The sequence below is a fragment of the Doryrhamphus excisus genome, chromosome 18, assembly GCF_030265055.1.
Source record: "Doryrhamphus excisus isolate RoL2022-K1 chromosome 18, RoL_Dexc_1.0, whole genome shotgun sequence".
Lineage (NCBI taxonomy): Eukaryota > Metazoa > Chordata > Actinopteri > Syngnathiformes > Syngnathidae > Doryrhamphus > Doryrhamphus excisus.
This window is the reverse complement of record NC_080483.1, coordinates 3959276-3975407: the sequence shown is the minus strand read 5'-3', so window position 1 is coordinate 3975407 and position 16132 is coordinate 3959276. Positions and strand designations below refer to the sequence as shown.

General features: G+C 41.5%; 1 protein-coding gene across 9 annotated transcripts in view; it reads left to right on the top strand.

Moving 5' to 3' along the window:
• Positions 1-16132, top strand: part of LOC131106077 (inositol 1,4,5-trisphosphate receptor type 1) — a 101206-nt gene that overhangs the window by 49289 nt on the left and 35785 nt on the right. For 5 of the 9 annotated variants that reach the window (XR_009120047.1, XM_058054812.1, XM_058054804.1 and 2 more), the window contains 3 exons: positions 8747-8794; positions 11378-11510; positions 14118-14305. Coding sequence is in view for 8 of the 9 variants with exons in the window: in XM_058054812.1 (XP_057910795.1) it covers positions 8747-8794; positions 11378-11510; positions 14118-14305 (369 nt within the window). In the remaining variant the exon portion in view is untranslated. The remainder of the gene's footprint in view (positions 1-8746; positions 8795-11377; positions 11511-14117; positions 14306-16132) is intronic. The other 4 variants (XM_058054808.1, XM_058054805.1, XM_058054811.1 and 1 more) reach the window with 2 other exon arrangements.

Sequence of the window (16132 nt, the reverse complement as noted above, 5' to 3'; positions counted from 1 at the left end):
GGGGGGGCACACCCTGGACTGGTCGCCAGCCAATCACAGGGCACATATAGACAAACAACCATTAACCTAGCATGTGTTTTGTCCAGAGTACCCGGAGAAAACCCACACATGCACGGGGAGAACATGCAAACTCCACAAAGAGATGGCCAAGGGTGGAATTGAACCCTGGTCTCCTAGCTGTGAGGTCTGCACGCTAACCACTCGACCGCCGTGTGTCCAAGTATAATCTTAACCAATGAAATTAATGCCTCCAATTACCTTTAAATGCACAGGGCCCACCGGACTGCTCATCAGAGGCTACAATGCTCGTCACCACATCTATCCCCTCACGGGACACATGTAATCGCATCCTGTTTTTTGAATAGGAGTGCAAAATTAAGTGACAATTATGTTAAACACAGCAGCAGGCTAATCAGGCCTTATGAGCCCACCTGTATTTGTGCTCTGCCATGGCCAAATAGGTGAACCTTTGATGGTATATTCTCTCCCGGCATCGCCTCCTCATCCTCAATTGTAATGTACTCTCATCTTTTCAGATCACATTAATAATAAATTATTAAAATAAAACAGAGAAATATGGGAAATCATAGGTGCTGGGTGCACTTTGTCTTCGCCGGGAATAGACCAGGTCGGAGCTGTGCTTTCACCCTCGGCGCATAGCCAAGCTGAAAATGTGGACTTCTTCCCCTGGTGCGCCGCCACGCCCAACTCAGTCGATTACCAAATTGGCTGCACACAGTGGTGCTTTGGATGAAATTACCGTCCCCCCTGCACCACCTTCACTGCACCACAATAATAGAGCCCAACATGCCAATACATCTATGCCATGTTAGCATGGATCATGACCATCAGTGTAAAGACAAAAGTGTAATACATCTGCAGGTATCCCTAAGATATCGTCCAGTGACTATAAGTACACACTGCTAGGGAGTACACACATCCCACCACCCTTCCATTGCTAAATGTCACTGACATCGACTGTCAGACTTATGTAAGAACCTGTGTATACCGTTGGGCTTCTACTCTGAAGTTAACCTGGACTCGCGCGTGTGCGGGTTGGTGTGTGTGCGTGTGTGTGGTCTATTGCGCAAGCCTGTGTTGTTTAGAGTAAGTCGTGCTTCATTCCTTCCTTTCGCCTCCCAGGTCCTTCCCAAATGTTCAAATGTGTTTCACAGTATCTCCGGTTTGCAGTTTTTATGCCACCAGGCTACTTTGTTAATGAAATTTTAAAAAGAGCATAGTTTGGTCATAGTAAGGCAGTTGTAGTGAAAGTGAAAGCTGCAATTTATGTATTTTCTGTAAACCCCAGCATTTGTGTTTCCACTGCAGCAAACAGAGGTATTTGTTTGGGTACTTTCAGCATTTGTGACATGGACGTCATTGTATTCAAGTCAGGGTTGTGATTGTAACTGGCAGGTTTGTCCCGGGGGGTTTCCAGTTTGGGCAAATGTGTTGCTGTCAGGACAGATGTGGCAGCTGCGACGGGTTGCTGGCTGGTGTCTGTGGACACAGACTCCAGGCCTTCAAGCACGCACACACTCTCCCTACGTTCACTCTTTTTGGTTTGATGTGACACTTGTTGACACAGTTGAGGCTTTAAGTCATGTGTGCGTGTGCAAAGCACGTAGTGTGTACTTTCATACCCGGCTTACGTATGAGTTCCTTTCCTACACTGAGGACGAGGAATCGAGTTTTGGTGTACGTCGGCTCATACACAAATTATACCCTAAATTGAAAAAACAAAAATGACAAAATGTGACACTACTTAGTTGTTACTACCGCTTTCGTAGGAGCAGATCCTTTACCATGCTCAAGAATATCTACCACGTGGCAGTCTGTGAATATGTGTGTGGGAGTGTGCAGGTAGAGAGGACAGTGATGATTTGGCAGGGTTCAGCCCACAGCAGCCTGTGTTGGTGGCAACAGTCAAGCACCAGTGAAGGATGCAAAGGCCGCATTGATATTTTGGTAGCAACACATGTACTTGATATGCTAAAACGTTGCTCAGACATCATTCATGAAATAAAATGCATCTCAGCTTTCGGATAGAGATGAAAAGGCCCGTTATTAGTATCAACTTGGATCTGTTTTTCTAATTGTTGCTGCTTTTAAAAAACAAAAGATGTTTTAAATCTTAAATAATTTAAAAATGTTATCGTCAATGCTGAAGTATTCATGAAAAATGCCTGGCTCTCTCCTTGGAAATGATTCCAGACAGCGGACAAACTGATCTAGCAATTGTTGTATGAAGCACAAGGTCATCTCCCCCTGCACCGGCAGTGGCAGAAAAAACGATATTTCATGATATTTTCAATATTGGCCGATAGTGGCAGTCGACATTTTTCTTTTTCATTTTCCTGCAACTTGCAGCTTGTGTAGGCGGTGAAGCCTTGGCATTGCAAAGCTAAGGAAGACACATCCTGACATACGTCGGGTGCTCATATGCTCTTGACTTTGACGAGCTGAGCTGTGACAGGGTTTGTTGTCCTTTCTCTGACTGCGTTGCTGTGGCAGATGGCTGCTGTAAGAGGCTCAGTGTCATTGGTTTAGTGACCTGGTTTCTTTAGGATTGATTATGTAACTGTAACCCCTTCTGCCCCCCCCCTTTTTTTTACATAACTTTTTATGTGGAGCACTGCCTCTCAGCGGTTTGACTTACTGTACATACTGTACAGGCTGGGTACTATCATGTTTCAAAGTATAACCTGAATTTCTGCTGTTGAGGAAGTTGGATAACAAACACAAGAAAACACTGTATCCCTTTGGTCTGTGTTTGATACCGTGCATCATCCCACCTTCTGTTTGCTCATCTTTGACTTAAATGTCAGTGTCATTTCAGTTCACACTTGCTTTTATTCCGTAATCCTTCTCGTGTGTGTTGTTTTATCAAACAAAACCTGAAACCACTTTTTCCCGAAGGGAACTATGCAAATCCAGTTACCATATTTTGGCTGGTCCAGCAACTTATACACACGTGGACAAAATTGTTGGTACCCCTCAGTTAAAGAAGGAAAATCCCACAATTCTCACTGAAATTACTTGAAACTTACAAAAGTAACAATAAATAAAAAGTTATTGAAAATTAAACAATCAAAATCAGCCATCACTTTTGAATTGGTTATTAACATAATTATTTAAAAAAACAAATTAACGAAACAAGCCTGGACAAAAATGATGGTACCCATAACTTAATATTTTGTTGCACAACCTTTTGAGGAGATCACTGCAATTAAACGATTTCTGTAAGTAAAACAGGTATTTTGGCCCACTCCTCGGGAGCAAACTGCTCCTGTTGTCTCAGGTTAGACGGGTGTCTTCTCCAGATGGCATGTTTCAGCTCCTTCTACAGATGTTCAATGGGATTCAGATCTGGGCTCATAGAGGGCCACTTCAGAATAGTCCAACGCTTTTGGTGGTGTGTTTTGGATCGTTGTCCTGTTGAAAGACCCAAGACCTGCGACTGAGACCAAGCTTTCTGACACTAGGCAGCACATTTGTCTCCAGAATGCCTTGATAGTCTTGAGATTTCATTGTACCTTGCACAACTTCAAGACACTATGTGCCAGATGCAGCAAAGCAGCCCCAAAACATAACTGAGCCTCCTCCATGTTTCACAGTAGGGACAGTGTTCTTTTCTTTGTAGGCTTGATTTTTCAGTCTATGAACATACAGTTGATGCGCTTTACCAAGAAGCTCCAGTTTTGACTCATCTGTCCATAGAACATTCTCCCAGAAGCTCTGTGGCTTGTCAACATGCATTTTCACAAATTCCAGTCTCGCTTTTTTATGATTTGCTTGGTGGTGTCCTCCTCGGTCGTCTCCCATGAAGTCCACTTTGACTCAAACAACGACCAATGGTGCGATCTGACACTGATGTACCTTGGCCTTGGAGTTCACCTTTAATTTCTTTAGAGGTTGTTCTGGGCTCTTCTGGATACAATTCCAACTATCCATCTCTTCAATTTGTCATCAATTTTCCTCTTGTGGCCACATCCAGGGAGGTTGGCTACTGTCCCGTGGACCTTAGACTTCTGAATAATATGTGCCACTCTTGTCACAGGAATTTCAAGCTGCTTAGAGATGGTCTTATAGCCTTTACCTTTCAGATGTTTGTCTATCATTTTATTTCGAATGTCCTGGGACAATTCTTGCCTTCGCTTTCTGTTGTCCGTATTCAGTGTGGTACACACCTCGTCACCAAACAGCACAGTGACTATTTGTCACCCTTTAAATAGGCAGACTGACTGATTATGAGTTTGAAGACACCTATGATGTCAATTAAAGGACACACCTGAGATAATCATGTGACTCTGGTCAAGTTTTCAATCTTTTGAAGAGGTACCATCATTTTTGTCCAGGCCTGTTTCATGAGTTTATATTTTTTTAATAATTTTGTTAATCAACCATTCAAGTGATTGATTGTTTAGTTTTCAAGCATTTTTTATTTATTGTTACTTTTGTAAGTTTCAAGTGATTTTAGTGAGAATTGTGGGATTTTCTTTCTTTAACTGAGGGGTACCAACAATTTCGTCCACATGTGTATATGAAAATATATATGTCATTTAACATATTTGTAAATGTTACGTATTGACTGACATGAACCAAGCTGTGAATATTACTGTGGTTTAGAATTTAATGGGTTCAGTGGAATAAGATCGGGAGTTTGGTGAACTTGCTTACCAGTAAATTGCTTGTTGATTTGGTGGTTTGTTATGTTAATTTAGCCTATTCAGCCTCCCGGGTATGTTCTTTATGCTATTGTGTAGCTGAGTAAGTATAAATGTGTTTACATTAGCATGGTAATGGCTTAATTTCATTTGAACACACATCAGACTACAATTGAATGCATCACATAATCAGTTCACAGTTCCATATGTCCAAAAGGAGTAGGAAGAAGCAAAGTTTATTAAATCCTACCCCTCCATCTGGTACAATCAGACACTGTTACATTTGTTCAAGTTTTTTTATTTATTTATTTGTTATTTTTATTTTGTATTTTTATTTATTTTTTTGTCACGTGACGAATTATGAGGTGACATGACCATACAATTACATAATGAGTAACATAGTAACCGTCAATATAGTGATATATATAGCACATCATGACTGGTTCAAGACTCTTCATCCTTGTATTTAGCAAACATCAACTGCTTGTATTGTTTCTTGAATTGGCTCATCGTTGTACATTGTTTGAGTTCCTTACTCAATCCATTCCATAGTTTGACATTGGTTTTTTTTTTTTTGGTTATAATTGGTTATTTTTAGCCTTATGCATTATTTTAGCTGTTTGAAGATTAACTATGTCAGCAAATTTAAGTATTTGTGATTTTAGAAATAAGGAGTTAGTATGTTCTCTTTTTTGCTTTGTTCAGTATTGAAATATTTCTGGCCACCTTATGTTGTATATTTGTAATATGAGGTTTCCAGCTCATATTTTCATCTATTGTGATCCCCAGAAATGTATTTTCCTTCACCCTTTCAATGTCCACACCGTCTATTTGTATTTGCTGGTGCGTGTCCTTGCTGCTGCTACCAAACAGCATGATTTTAGTTTTACTTAGGTTCAAGGACACTCTATTATTATCAAACCAGCTTTTCAGTGTGACCATTTCTTCTCTGACCTTTCTAATGATTTTGTCTGTGTTCCCTCCGGAACAAAAAGCAGTGGTATCATCTGCAAATAATATTATAATAATAATAAGTCTTTCGTGACTTTGGAGATATCATTGATGTACTAGTTGAACAATTTTGGTCCCAGTATTGACCCCTGGGGAACTCCGCACGTAATATATGAACTTGCAGATGTGTTTTCTTCTAGCTTTACGTATTGCTTCCTGTCAGCTAAGTAGCTTTTGACCCAGTACAGAACTAATCCTCTTATTCCGTACCTTTCTAATTTAGTTATTAGGATGTCATGATTGATTGTATCAAAGGCTTTTGTCAGATCCATGAATACTGCGGCTGCACACTTCCTATGATCTATAGCGTTGGTGATTTCCTCCCTAATTTTGATTAGTGGCATGGAGGTAGAAATGTTAGCTCTGTATCCATACTGACTTTCTGATAGTAATTTGTTTGCGTTAATAAATGTATCCAGCCAATTTTTGAATAGCCTCTCAATAATTTTGGAGAATAACGGTGGTTTTGTGCGCAATTGTGTAGCTGAATAACTTTCCTTTCCAGATTAAGTGCCTGTTCTTGGTTTTGAATTCTGTGAAATAGTTTTCTAAATAAATGCAACCTAAAGTCTAGTGCAACTTACATGTGTTTTTTTCCCCTACAAGATGCATTTTTTGACTGATGCGACTTGTAGTGGGTAAAAGGGTGTAATCTGTTCCAGACATTCAAATTGAGAGCTTTGCCCTCCGGCTCAACTCTCTTTTCACCACAACGGTCCGGTACAACGACCGCATTACTGCGGAGGCTGCACCAATCCGTCTGTCGACCTCACGCTCCCACTTTCCCTCACTCGTGAACAAGACCCCGAGATACTTAAACTCCTCCACCTGGGGCAGGACCTCATTCCCAAACCGGAGGGAGCACTCCACCCTTTTCCGACTGAGAACCATGGCCTCTGATTTGGAGGTGCTGAGTCTCATCCCAGACGCTTCACACTCAGATGCAAACCATCCCAGTAAACGCTGAAGGTCACAGCCCGAAGAAGCCATAAGAACCACATCATCTGCAAATAGCAGAGATGAGATTCTAAGGCCCCCGAACCGGACTCCCTCAACACCTTGGCTGCGCCTAGAAATTCTGTGGAAAATTGTGAACTGAATCGGTGACAAAGGGAAACCTTGGCGGAGGCCAACGTTTACCGGAAACTTTACAGACCCGTGACCAATTAAAGTGAATGAGATATATAATACTAGCATAAAATCATACTCACGGACCAGCTAAAGCTGCAGTTTGCAGGCGTAATTACTTCAGTTATTACAGTTACATGATTGCAAACACGGTGACGTCATTCGCAATGAGCCAATGAAATGCTTTACTTGCCGAGGGAATGAGAACCATGGCTTACTCAACAGTAGCAAGAGTTCATCGAGTAACGCGAACATTTAGTTCAAGTGAATGGACAGACATATATATACTGGAGATATATGTTCATTCTTCCAGAATCCAGTGACAAAACAATGAGTCTCATATGCTCTGAAACTGTAGCGCTGGCGGAAGCAGTCTTGCAGTTTCAGTCGGGAAGTTCCACCGGGAGGACACCAAGGCGTTCCCAGGAGAGCTGTGACACATAATCCCTCCAGCGTGTCCTAGGTCTGTCCTGCGGCCTTCTCCCAGCTGGGCATGCCTGGAACACTTCACCAGGGAGGTGTCACACATACTATACAGTACATAGAGCCAAACAACACCAGCATCTTCTGTGCCATCTTCTGGGTGTTTCCTGGAGCATAAAACTAATCCAGAGCCGAGCTTCTCTGTCATGGCAGTGTCAGATAAATTTGCAAATCCTGTGGCACCGTTTCAGGATCTTGTGTAAAGGGACATGACACCAGCTGAGGTGACATCGGGATTCTTCATGCAGATCATCCAATGGTTTCCTGTATTTCGAGGTCTGTGTTTGTATGTCGAGGGGCCTCCTTCACTGTGGGAAATTCAGCAAATAACTTGTTTGACATTTGCTTTGAGAATAAGGTTCGCTTGGTTTTGAAGGCGCTTATGTTTGTGCACATTTCATGCACAAACTGGTGTTTCTTTTGTAGGTTCGTGTTCATCTCATTCATTTCGTTTTCTCAAGTAGCTGCAAAAATGAAAGAATGTCCCATTTCATCTCCCACACTCGTTGACATACTTTCGCCAAACTTAACCAGTGAACAATTGAGTGGTTATGCAAGTCCTGGTGATCAGTGTCAGTTTCTTCAAGAAATTTAAAGGGACCTATGATAGTCATTCTTCTACTCTTAGTATTGAGTTGTGGGCTCGTAGAGCAGCTGCACACGATAACCTGCACAGAAAGCTTTCTAATCTTCCAGAATCTGTACCTATTCCAGCTGTATTTCCTTGCCTTTCCAAAAGTGTTTTAATTTATTCCGCCCATGGCTCGCCCACTCTGGTGTCATAGCCCTAACTTATAGCTTTGTCTTTAAATACAAAGCTTTGTGTCATTATTGGTTGTTTGCGCTTTTTCTCATTTTGCCATTTGCTCTACTTCAGTCAATTTTTGCTGTTTTATTTTGCTTCTGCAGTGATGCAATGACAAATACGACACAGATCTCTATCACTGTCACTGTCTCTCTCACTTCCTCTTTCTCTTGACGCTGGATGCATGTTGCTGCGTGGTGAGGCAAGCGGGTGCATGTGCACTGATTCCTCCGGCCAGGTTTTGGGATATGGGCTCATATGGGATATCATAGAACTTGCAGGTTGCATACCTGGAGTGCGGCAAAGCGGACGGGCATGTTCAGTGGTCAAATGCGTGCCTGATGTAGTAATCAGTTTTTTAGGTGACCCCTGTTTCAGAATGTGTTTAGAGTGTAGCTTCATTCTGAAATTGGAAAAGCTGAATATCCACAAATTTTTGTGAGTTGTGTATGCATGTTGCCCTGTTGAGCGGCCATCACAAATATGACTGTTACCCAAAGCATGGCAACTCACTCCTACTAGACCTTTGCATGGCCCTTTGCATGGACTTGATCGTGTTGTGTTGTGTTGTGTTGTGTCTTTTTAATGTGAAGCATGAATACTAACCCCTGTGCTTGCATCTGTTTGGCCTAACACGCAACACTGCACCCAGCAGCTGGATCAGAACCAGCCTGAGAAGCTGTTGGAGGACCAGAAAAGGGTAGGTACTTCTCTGCTACGGCATCTCCTACCTCTAACAGAACAGAACATGCACTTGGGTCCCGCTTTATCTTTGAAATTTAAGCAAAAAGATGAAGGCAATTTAACAGAACATAATAAATAAAACATTGATGAACTGGGTAAATGTGTTTTTCTGCTCAGTCAAAGCCCCTGCAAAAAGCCCTCAAAGTTGACCGCACAGCATCTTGTGAATTTTATTCTACATAAAGGCAGTCCTCTGTAACAGCTTTACATCGGTAACAGTACATCCTAAAAACAATAACTATGGTCAATAGTGTGCAGTTACGGACCTGCCATGTGTCGGTGGCTCCCTTTTTAGAGATAAAGCCTCAGGATGTGAGCACTCTCATTCATTACCAATGACTATTTGCATTCATAAGTACGTTATTCTGCAACATCTTATTTTTGTCCGCATTTTTTTAAACCATGTCCACATTTTTCAGCCAATTCAGAATCAGTCAAAGTGTTTAGCTGGATCGGAAGTGGAGAATATATATGGACACCCATCCGTCAATCCATCATCTTCCACTTATCTTGTTTTTTGAACGTAAATCAAATAAATATCTGTCCGATATGAGGAATTATGATGTCTGACCAATAAAGCCAATAAATTCAAATAAAAAAATAGGTCAGATAACCAATTAGACGAAATTACCCATACTTTGCTGTTGATGGTGAGCAAATCAAGCGCTCCATTTTTCCCACGTCTGATGTGCTGTAAACATAAACACGTGATGTCGATCATGTGGGACCTCCCCACTGCCACTCATATACGTTATGCATTATTTAGCTAACGCTCCACAAACACCTCACCACAAGAGAAAAAATCTTGACCTTAACACACCAAACCACACCAGCCACCTAAAAAGCCAGCATCACCACAACAGAACCCCGAAAGCCCACAAAGAAGAAGAAGTTGCCCTAAAGCTTGGGGCCCGCTACCCTCGCCACCGCATCTTCCAACAGTGGCCAAGACACCGCTCCTTGTCTCAAAGCACTCCACAGTTTGAACTCATCAGACACCGTTATATTTTGATGTTTTGCTAATAAGGCAGGGGCTCTTGCATAGTCAGTCAAATCCAACTTTGTTTCAGTGGTTCTTACCTGTAGGTGTTAATCTTGTGAAGCAGGAAATTATCGCTATCTGCTTGAAAAAATATACAGTATTGTGTGTCTTGTTTGACACAGCCAATAAATGTCAACATTTCTCTACGGTGGCCCCGATGTGATTCTCTTAACTAAATTGTGAGTCAACAACATTAAAATTTCCATTCAAAATGAATACACATTTCAAAGCGTGATTGTCCGAATTATATTGTGGGTCACCACAACATCAAAATCCCCACTGAAACTAAATGGACAATATTCACAAATTCCATATTTCTTACATTTGTCAACTGGTTCCAAACATTCCAACATGAAAACTTTCAGCTCATCCCAGGATAATGTATTTCCATAAAACAAATGGCCTTCCACCTGATTAAATCTTGATCTTGATCACATTTTTCAACTGATTCAAATTTCCGGGCCCAAAATTTTCAATTCAAATGGATGGCATTTCCCCCTCATTTGTGCAGGGAATCATACCATTCCAGCCTCAAAACACTTAAACTGTCAATTTTCCACATTCCAAAAATTCCATAACACAAGTGCCCTTTAATCAGAAAAATTCTTACAGCCACATTTCTCAACTGACTGAAACCATTCCAACCCCAAACTTCAATCAATTCCCATTGAAAAGAATGTTTTTTGGTATTTTTCCTAATTACTTGATCAAATCAATCCAGCATCAGAATTTCCACTTTCCACCTAATGCCACATATTCCTTGCAGCATTTCAGTTCTGCACCAGCGCTTCTGCATTTGCATTCAATTTCCACATAAACCGCCTTCTCTAGTTGCGAAATAAAATATGTATTCTAAAAAATTCAAATTTTTGTTTTGAGGAAGGACAGCTACAGAGTGACACTGAACAGAGTGGCAATAAACAGGAGTGATAATTGACATTTCATCATGCTAGCGACACAATCTAATCCTGACCTTTGGAGCACAACTTCGTCTTACATAATCAGCCATCAGGGAGCACACAGGTTTGACAGACCTGTCACGTAATGGCACACACACACTACACATACACGTTCTCCTTCATTTCTTTCACTTTGTCACATGGGAGATCTTTCAGGTAGCCATGGGCTGCGGTTGCCATAACAACAGCAAAGTCGTGCTGCTTAATGTTCAACAGTTGATGAGTCACAGCGTGGGAGAGCTGGCCTCAGGTCTGTCTTAGAGAAAACCGCATCTCGACATTGTCATTAGGCAGGGTCGCTCACGATGACGACAAGCACAGTTTTGGTCCATTAGGTAGAATGATGTAACATTTGGGTGATGCAGCTGTTTACATTCTTTTTTCTTTTTTTATACCCTCTGCTTACTTAAGGACGGCGGTGATGATGATGGTGAAGGTCCATCACACAAAGCGGATGACGCCTCTCCCGTGTTACACAACCACCCCTTCTGCCACATGTCTGCAATCATGTCATCGCACTTTTCTTTTCCCGTGATAGGGCGAGGCGCTGAGGCAGATTCTGGTGAACCGTTACTATGGCAACTTCCATCGGAGTGGTGGGCGGAGGGACAGCTTGACGTCATTCAGCAGTGGCCCCCTAAGCCCCGTTGGACCCAGCAAAAACCAGTCAGGTGGTTAACACTGATGCTGAAAGCACACTTTGAAACTTTGACATTGCGATCACACAGTGACGTAACTCCTGAAAAACAATAACATTTTTAACACATAATTAACACACAGAATGCAATTCTACACAATATTTCATCTGTTTATTCCTCTACCTCTTCTTTATTCTGTCTCTATCCATCCATCCATTTTCTAAGCCGCTTATCCTTATTCTGCCTCAAACTCCTCCCATATTTTACAACTGATTCAAACCAATCCAACGTCAAAATGTTCAGCTCATTCAGGACACATTGGCTATCCAGCAGGACATTTCCAAAAAGTCCACATTTCCTGTAATTTCATATTTTCTCTGAAAATGTTCCCCTGGTGGAAAAACATTCATTCATTCATTCATTCATTCATTTTCTACCGCTTATCCTCACAAGGGTTGCGGGGGTGCTGGAGCCTATCCCAGCAGTCATGGGGCAAGAGGCGGAGTACACCCTGGACTGGTGGCCAGCCAATCACAGGGCTCATATAGACAAACAACCATTCACACTCACATTCATACCTATGGACAATTTGGAGTCACCATTTAACCTAGCATGTTTTTGGAATGTGGGAGGTGCCGTAGTCCCAGGAGAAAACCCACAGGGAGAACATGCAAACTCCATACAGAGATGGCCAAGGGTGGAATTGAACTCGGGTCTGTGAGGCCTTGACCGCCGTGCCACCCAGTGGAAAAAAAACATATTTTTCTAAAATATTTTCAAAATCCCAAGTTTTTGTGTTTATTTCATCTAATTGTACCAATATAGCTCCCATGAATATGCCAGTGAGTGTACACAAACAGATGACAACTTCCAAAGAATGAGTCCCAATGAAAAGCCAACCGTGTCAGTATTAAATGCTCAGCTAAGTTCAGATAAAACATCATCTTATCTTAAGCCAGAATGCCTTACTTATATCAAGTTAAAGTTAGTAAAGTAGTAGTTAGTAGTAAAACAAGTGTCTCTGTGTGTTATGCAAGGACATGGCCCTATCTGTCTGACCCTGAGCATTCACTATCAGCCCCAAAGTTGTGCCCCAGGGTGCCCTTTGAGCACGGAGAGTGCTTCACTCTTATCGCTGCCTGATAATGCTGTCATTGTGTTACCGGCTGCAGTCAAAATACCCAAGCGCTCCATTTCTGCTCACTCTTGGCCCTTTTATTTAGGTTCACCACCAACCCACAGTCTGTTGGGATAGGCTCCAGCTTACTCCTGTGATCCTAATGGGGAGAAGCACTATAGAATGAATGAATGAATGAGTGGAAGATCACCTTAAATCGTCATGTGGTGAAAGACTGAGGCCCCTGACGTACTGTTTGCTCAAGCTGCTTTGTTGGAGCGTGTCAGCGTGCAAGACTGCTACATCCCGTGCTTTCCACGTGTTCCACAGAAATAACAGCCAAGCTGAGAAGTCCACGCATGAATGCACTGGAAAAGTGCCGCCAGAGTCGTGCATTTGAGCAGGCTTGATGTGCTTTTAAAATATGTCAGGGGACAAAGCCTCTTCGTATGGCCTATATTTTTGCCCTGCACAAGGATGCTAACCAACAACCTAAAGTAATAAGTACAGCAACTTCCAATGTGTGTACTGATGTGTATATATCGTCATATTGTGGCATCAGCGTGTAAATGTGTGAATGTTAATATGCAGTATGTTATTACACTATGTAGTTTTGCGAGGGTTACCATTCCAGGACCATCAGTGAGTGGTGGAAATAACACGACTAATTGATAAACCCAATTTTGACAGAATATTTGTACTGCAGGTTAGAGGATTTTTTTTATACATTAGTTATGCGATACACCCCGCCTCTCGCCCGAAGACAGCTGGGATAGGCTCCAGCACCCCCGCGACACTCGTGAGGAAAAAGCGGTAGAAAATGAATGAACGAATGAATGAGTTATGCGATACAACATAACAATAACATAATTGTATTGTATAACAAATGTTAGAACAAATGTAGAGAACAAATGTAACAGTTACTGATTGTAAAAGTACCAGATGGAGGGGTAGGATTTAATAAGCTTAGCTTCTTCCTACTCCTTTTGTACATGAGGAACTGTGAACTTATTATGGGATGCACTCAATTGTAATCTGATGCATGTTCAAATGAAATAAAACCATTACCATTACCAATCATTATACTAACACAATCATGATAATCAAATGTGTAATATGAAGCATTTATATGGTTCTAAACTTACAGGCAACCGTCAGTGGGTAACCATAACTGAGATGAAAAAGGAGTTTGACGCCCCTGATAGACTCGCATGTTAGCACTGGAAGAGTTCCCTCTGCTGTCTCCGTACAGTACCTCCTGCGGTGGCTATCGTCTCATCAATGTAACATCACTGACACAGAGTGACCGGTATAGAATACTACATATCATAACAGCGTCTTTGAATGCATCTTGTATTTTACTTCATTTTTATGCTTGAAGATGCTTAATTTAGGTGACAAATATGTGCAATTTGTTCTAATATTATTTTTTTAAATAATAGATTGTTTTCAAACACATGTGATAGAGCAAAGCCACAAAGTGGCAACCACCCACTTACTTGTTGATCTCTGCTGTTTGATAGTGTTAGGGGGACCCGGGGCGCTGAGTCGTGGTGAAATGAGCCTGGCAGAGGTGCAGTGTCATCTGGACAAAGAAGGAGCCTCTGACCTAGTGATCGACCTTATCATGAACACCACCAGCGACAGAGTCTTCCAGGAAAGCATCCTCCTGGCCATTGCTCTGCTCGAGGGCGGGAACACCACCATCCAGGTCTGTTGGCTCCCACAATGCATGTGCTATACAGTACATGCTGTATTTCTATGGGTACTGTATATGGGTCAGTGTGCCACCACATGCATTACATAACACATCCTGTATAAAGTGTGCCCTGCAATTGTGCTTAAAGGCTACCCTAAACAATTATACATCCATAGATATGGCATTTTTTCTTTTTTGTTGTTGTCCCAATCATTCCTCTGTCTCTTTTTTTTGTGTCCTCAAGCAAGTGTCTGTCTGTCGATGCGTACCTTGATCAGGCTGTCCACCTATGCGTTGTTGTGTAATCACGGGGCTGTAATCAGATTACAGCGATGAACCCATACAGCGAAGATAATGCTTTGGCTTCCCACGCCTGCGGCAGAGCTGCGTCACGTGACAGGATTGTTACATAAAGTCTGTGTGAATGAACAATGAGGGATGCCTCAGCCTTCCAAACATTTCCGCTGCCGTGCATTCTCTTGCTTGCCCAAACTAGGTCATGCTGAGCCTCCGGAAGTGGGCCAGTGGGGAGAGAAGGTGGAAGAGAGACTGAAACCTGAGCTCCTCTATCTGGTAGTCTGTAGTTACTTTGTATAGAGCGGTTAAGCTTCCACACGGTGCCAATATTTATATGCTCCTCCTGGCAATGGAGTAGTTACTCGGGGTGTAACAGTATGTGTACTGTATTCATAGTTGGATTTTTCAGTACGGAAAATTTGATACACATGGTACAGGTCCCGTTTACTCCTTACATTTACTCCAGTGCAACCCATCTTTAATTAGCAGGAGTGCCAAGGACAAAGATCTCCGAACTTTTGCTACCGAGGGCCACATCGCGAAAAATGAGGTGCCAGGGCCACTTGGATATATATTTGTAACATATTTATAACATATTTGGTCTTTGCTCTTTCCAATTATTTTTCATTTTCAAGTATTATTAAAAAAACTTTTTCTGAAATAATCTTTGGAAATATTATTTTGTAATATGATGACTTTATTCCCATAATATTTAACCCTTTTCCCCCAACAACATTTTTCAAAAAGTTTTTTTGTTTAGTTTATTATTTAACATATGACTTTTAAAAATTGTTGTATTTGCTTTGTATTTTATCGCTATGCTACTAAAATGACATTAATTTCCCTCATATTACAAGTTCATTCATATAAAATTGTGACTAGAGTACAACCTTTTTCTCTTAACATTTTGATTTTATTCTGGTAAAATTACAGTTGTTGGTTTTTTTACTGTTTCAGCATCCTTGCACATTTTCTTGATGTAATTTTGACTTATTCCCACCAGATTTTAACTTTATTATAACATTAATATTATAACCTTTTCTGTAAACATAATTTGTTGTTTTGTTCTCATAATATTACAATTTCAAAATACAAAATGTATTTTTTTTTATGGTTATTATAATTTTTCTTTGTCCGTGTTGTGGTCTGCATGTTTGTCTTGCTGCCGTTGTACGGCTTCGTAACGCGGCATTCTTTGCAAATGACGGACATTTTGTCGAGCTTTCCGCTGTTCTTTGAGAATCCGTAGTGTTTCCAAACATACCATTTAAACTTTGCGGGAAGGGGGTGGTTAAATATAGAAACTTCCACGCTGCTGCTTGCGTGTGAACGTCCATGCTGTTTTACTAGTAGTTGTATGTGCCTCACGGCTTCCGTCCGTATTCAATACAAAAGGCGAAATAATGATGTTGCATTCATTGCACCTGGGGAACAGCATATGGGGGGAAGTTGAACATTAATAAAACAGCGCTTGCATCAGATTTTACCGATACCCACAAACGCATCAAGTTGAATCTAGATTTCACCCGTCAATTGCATCCA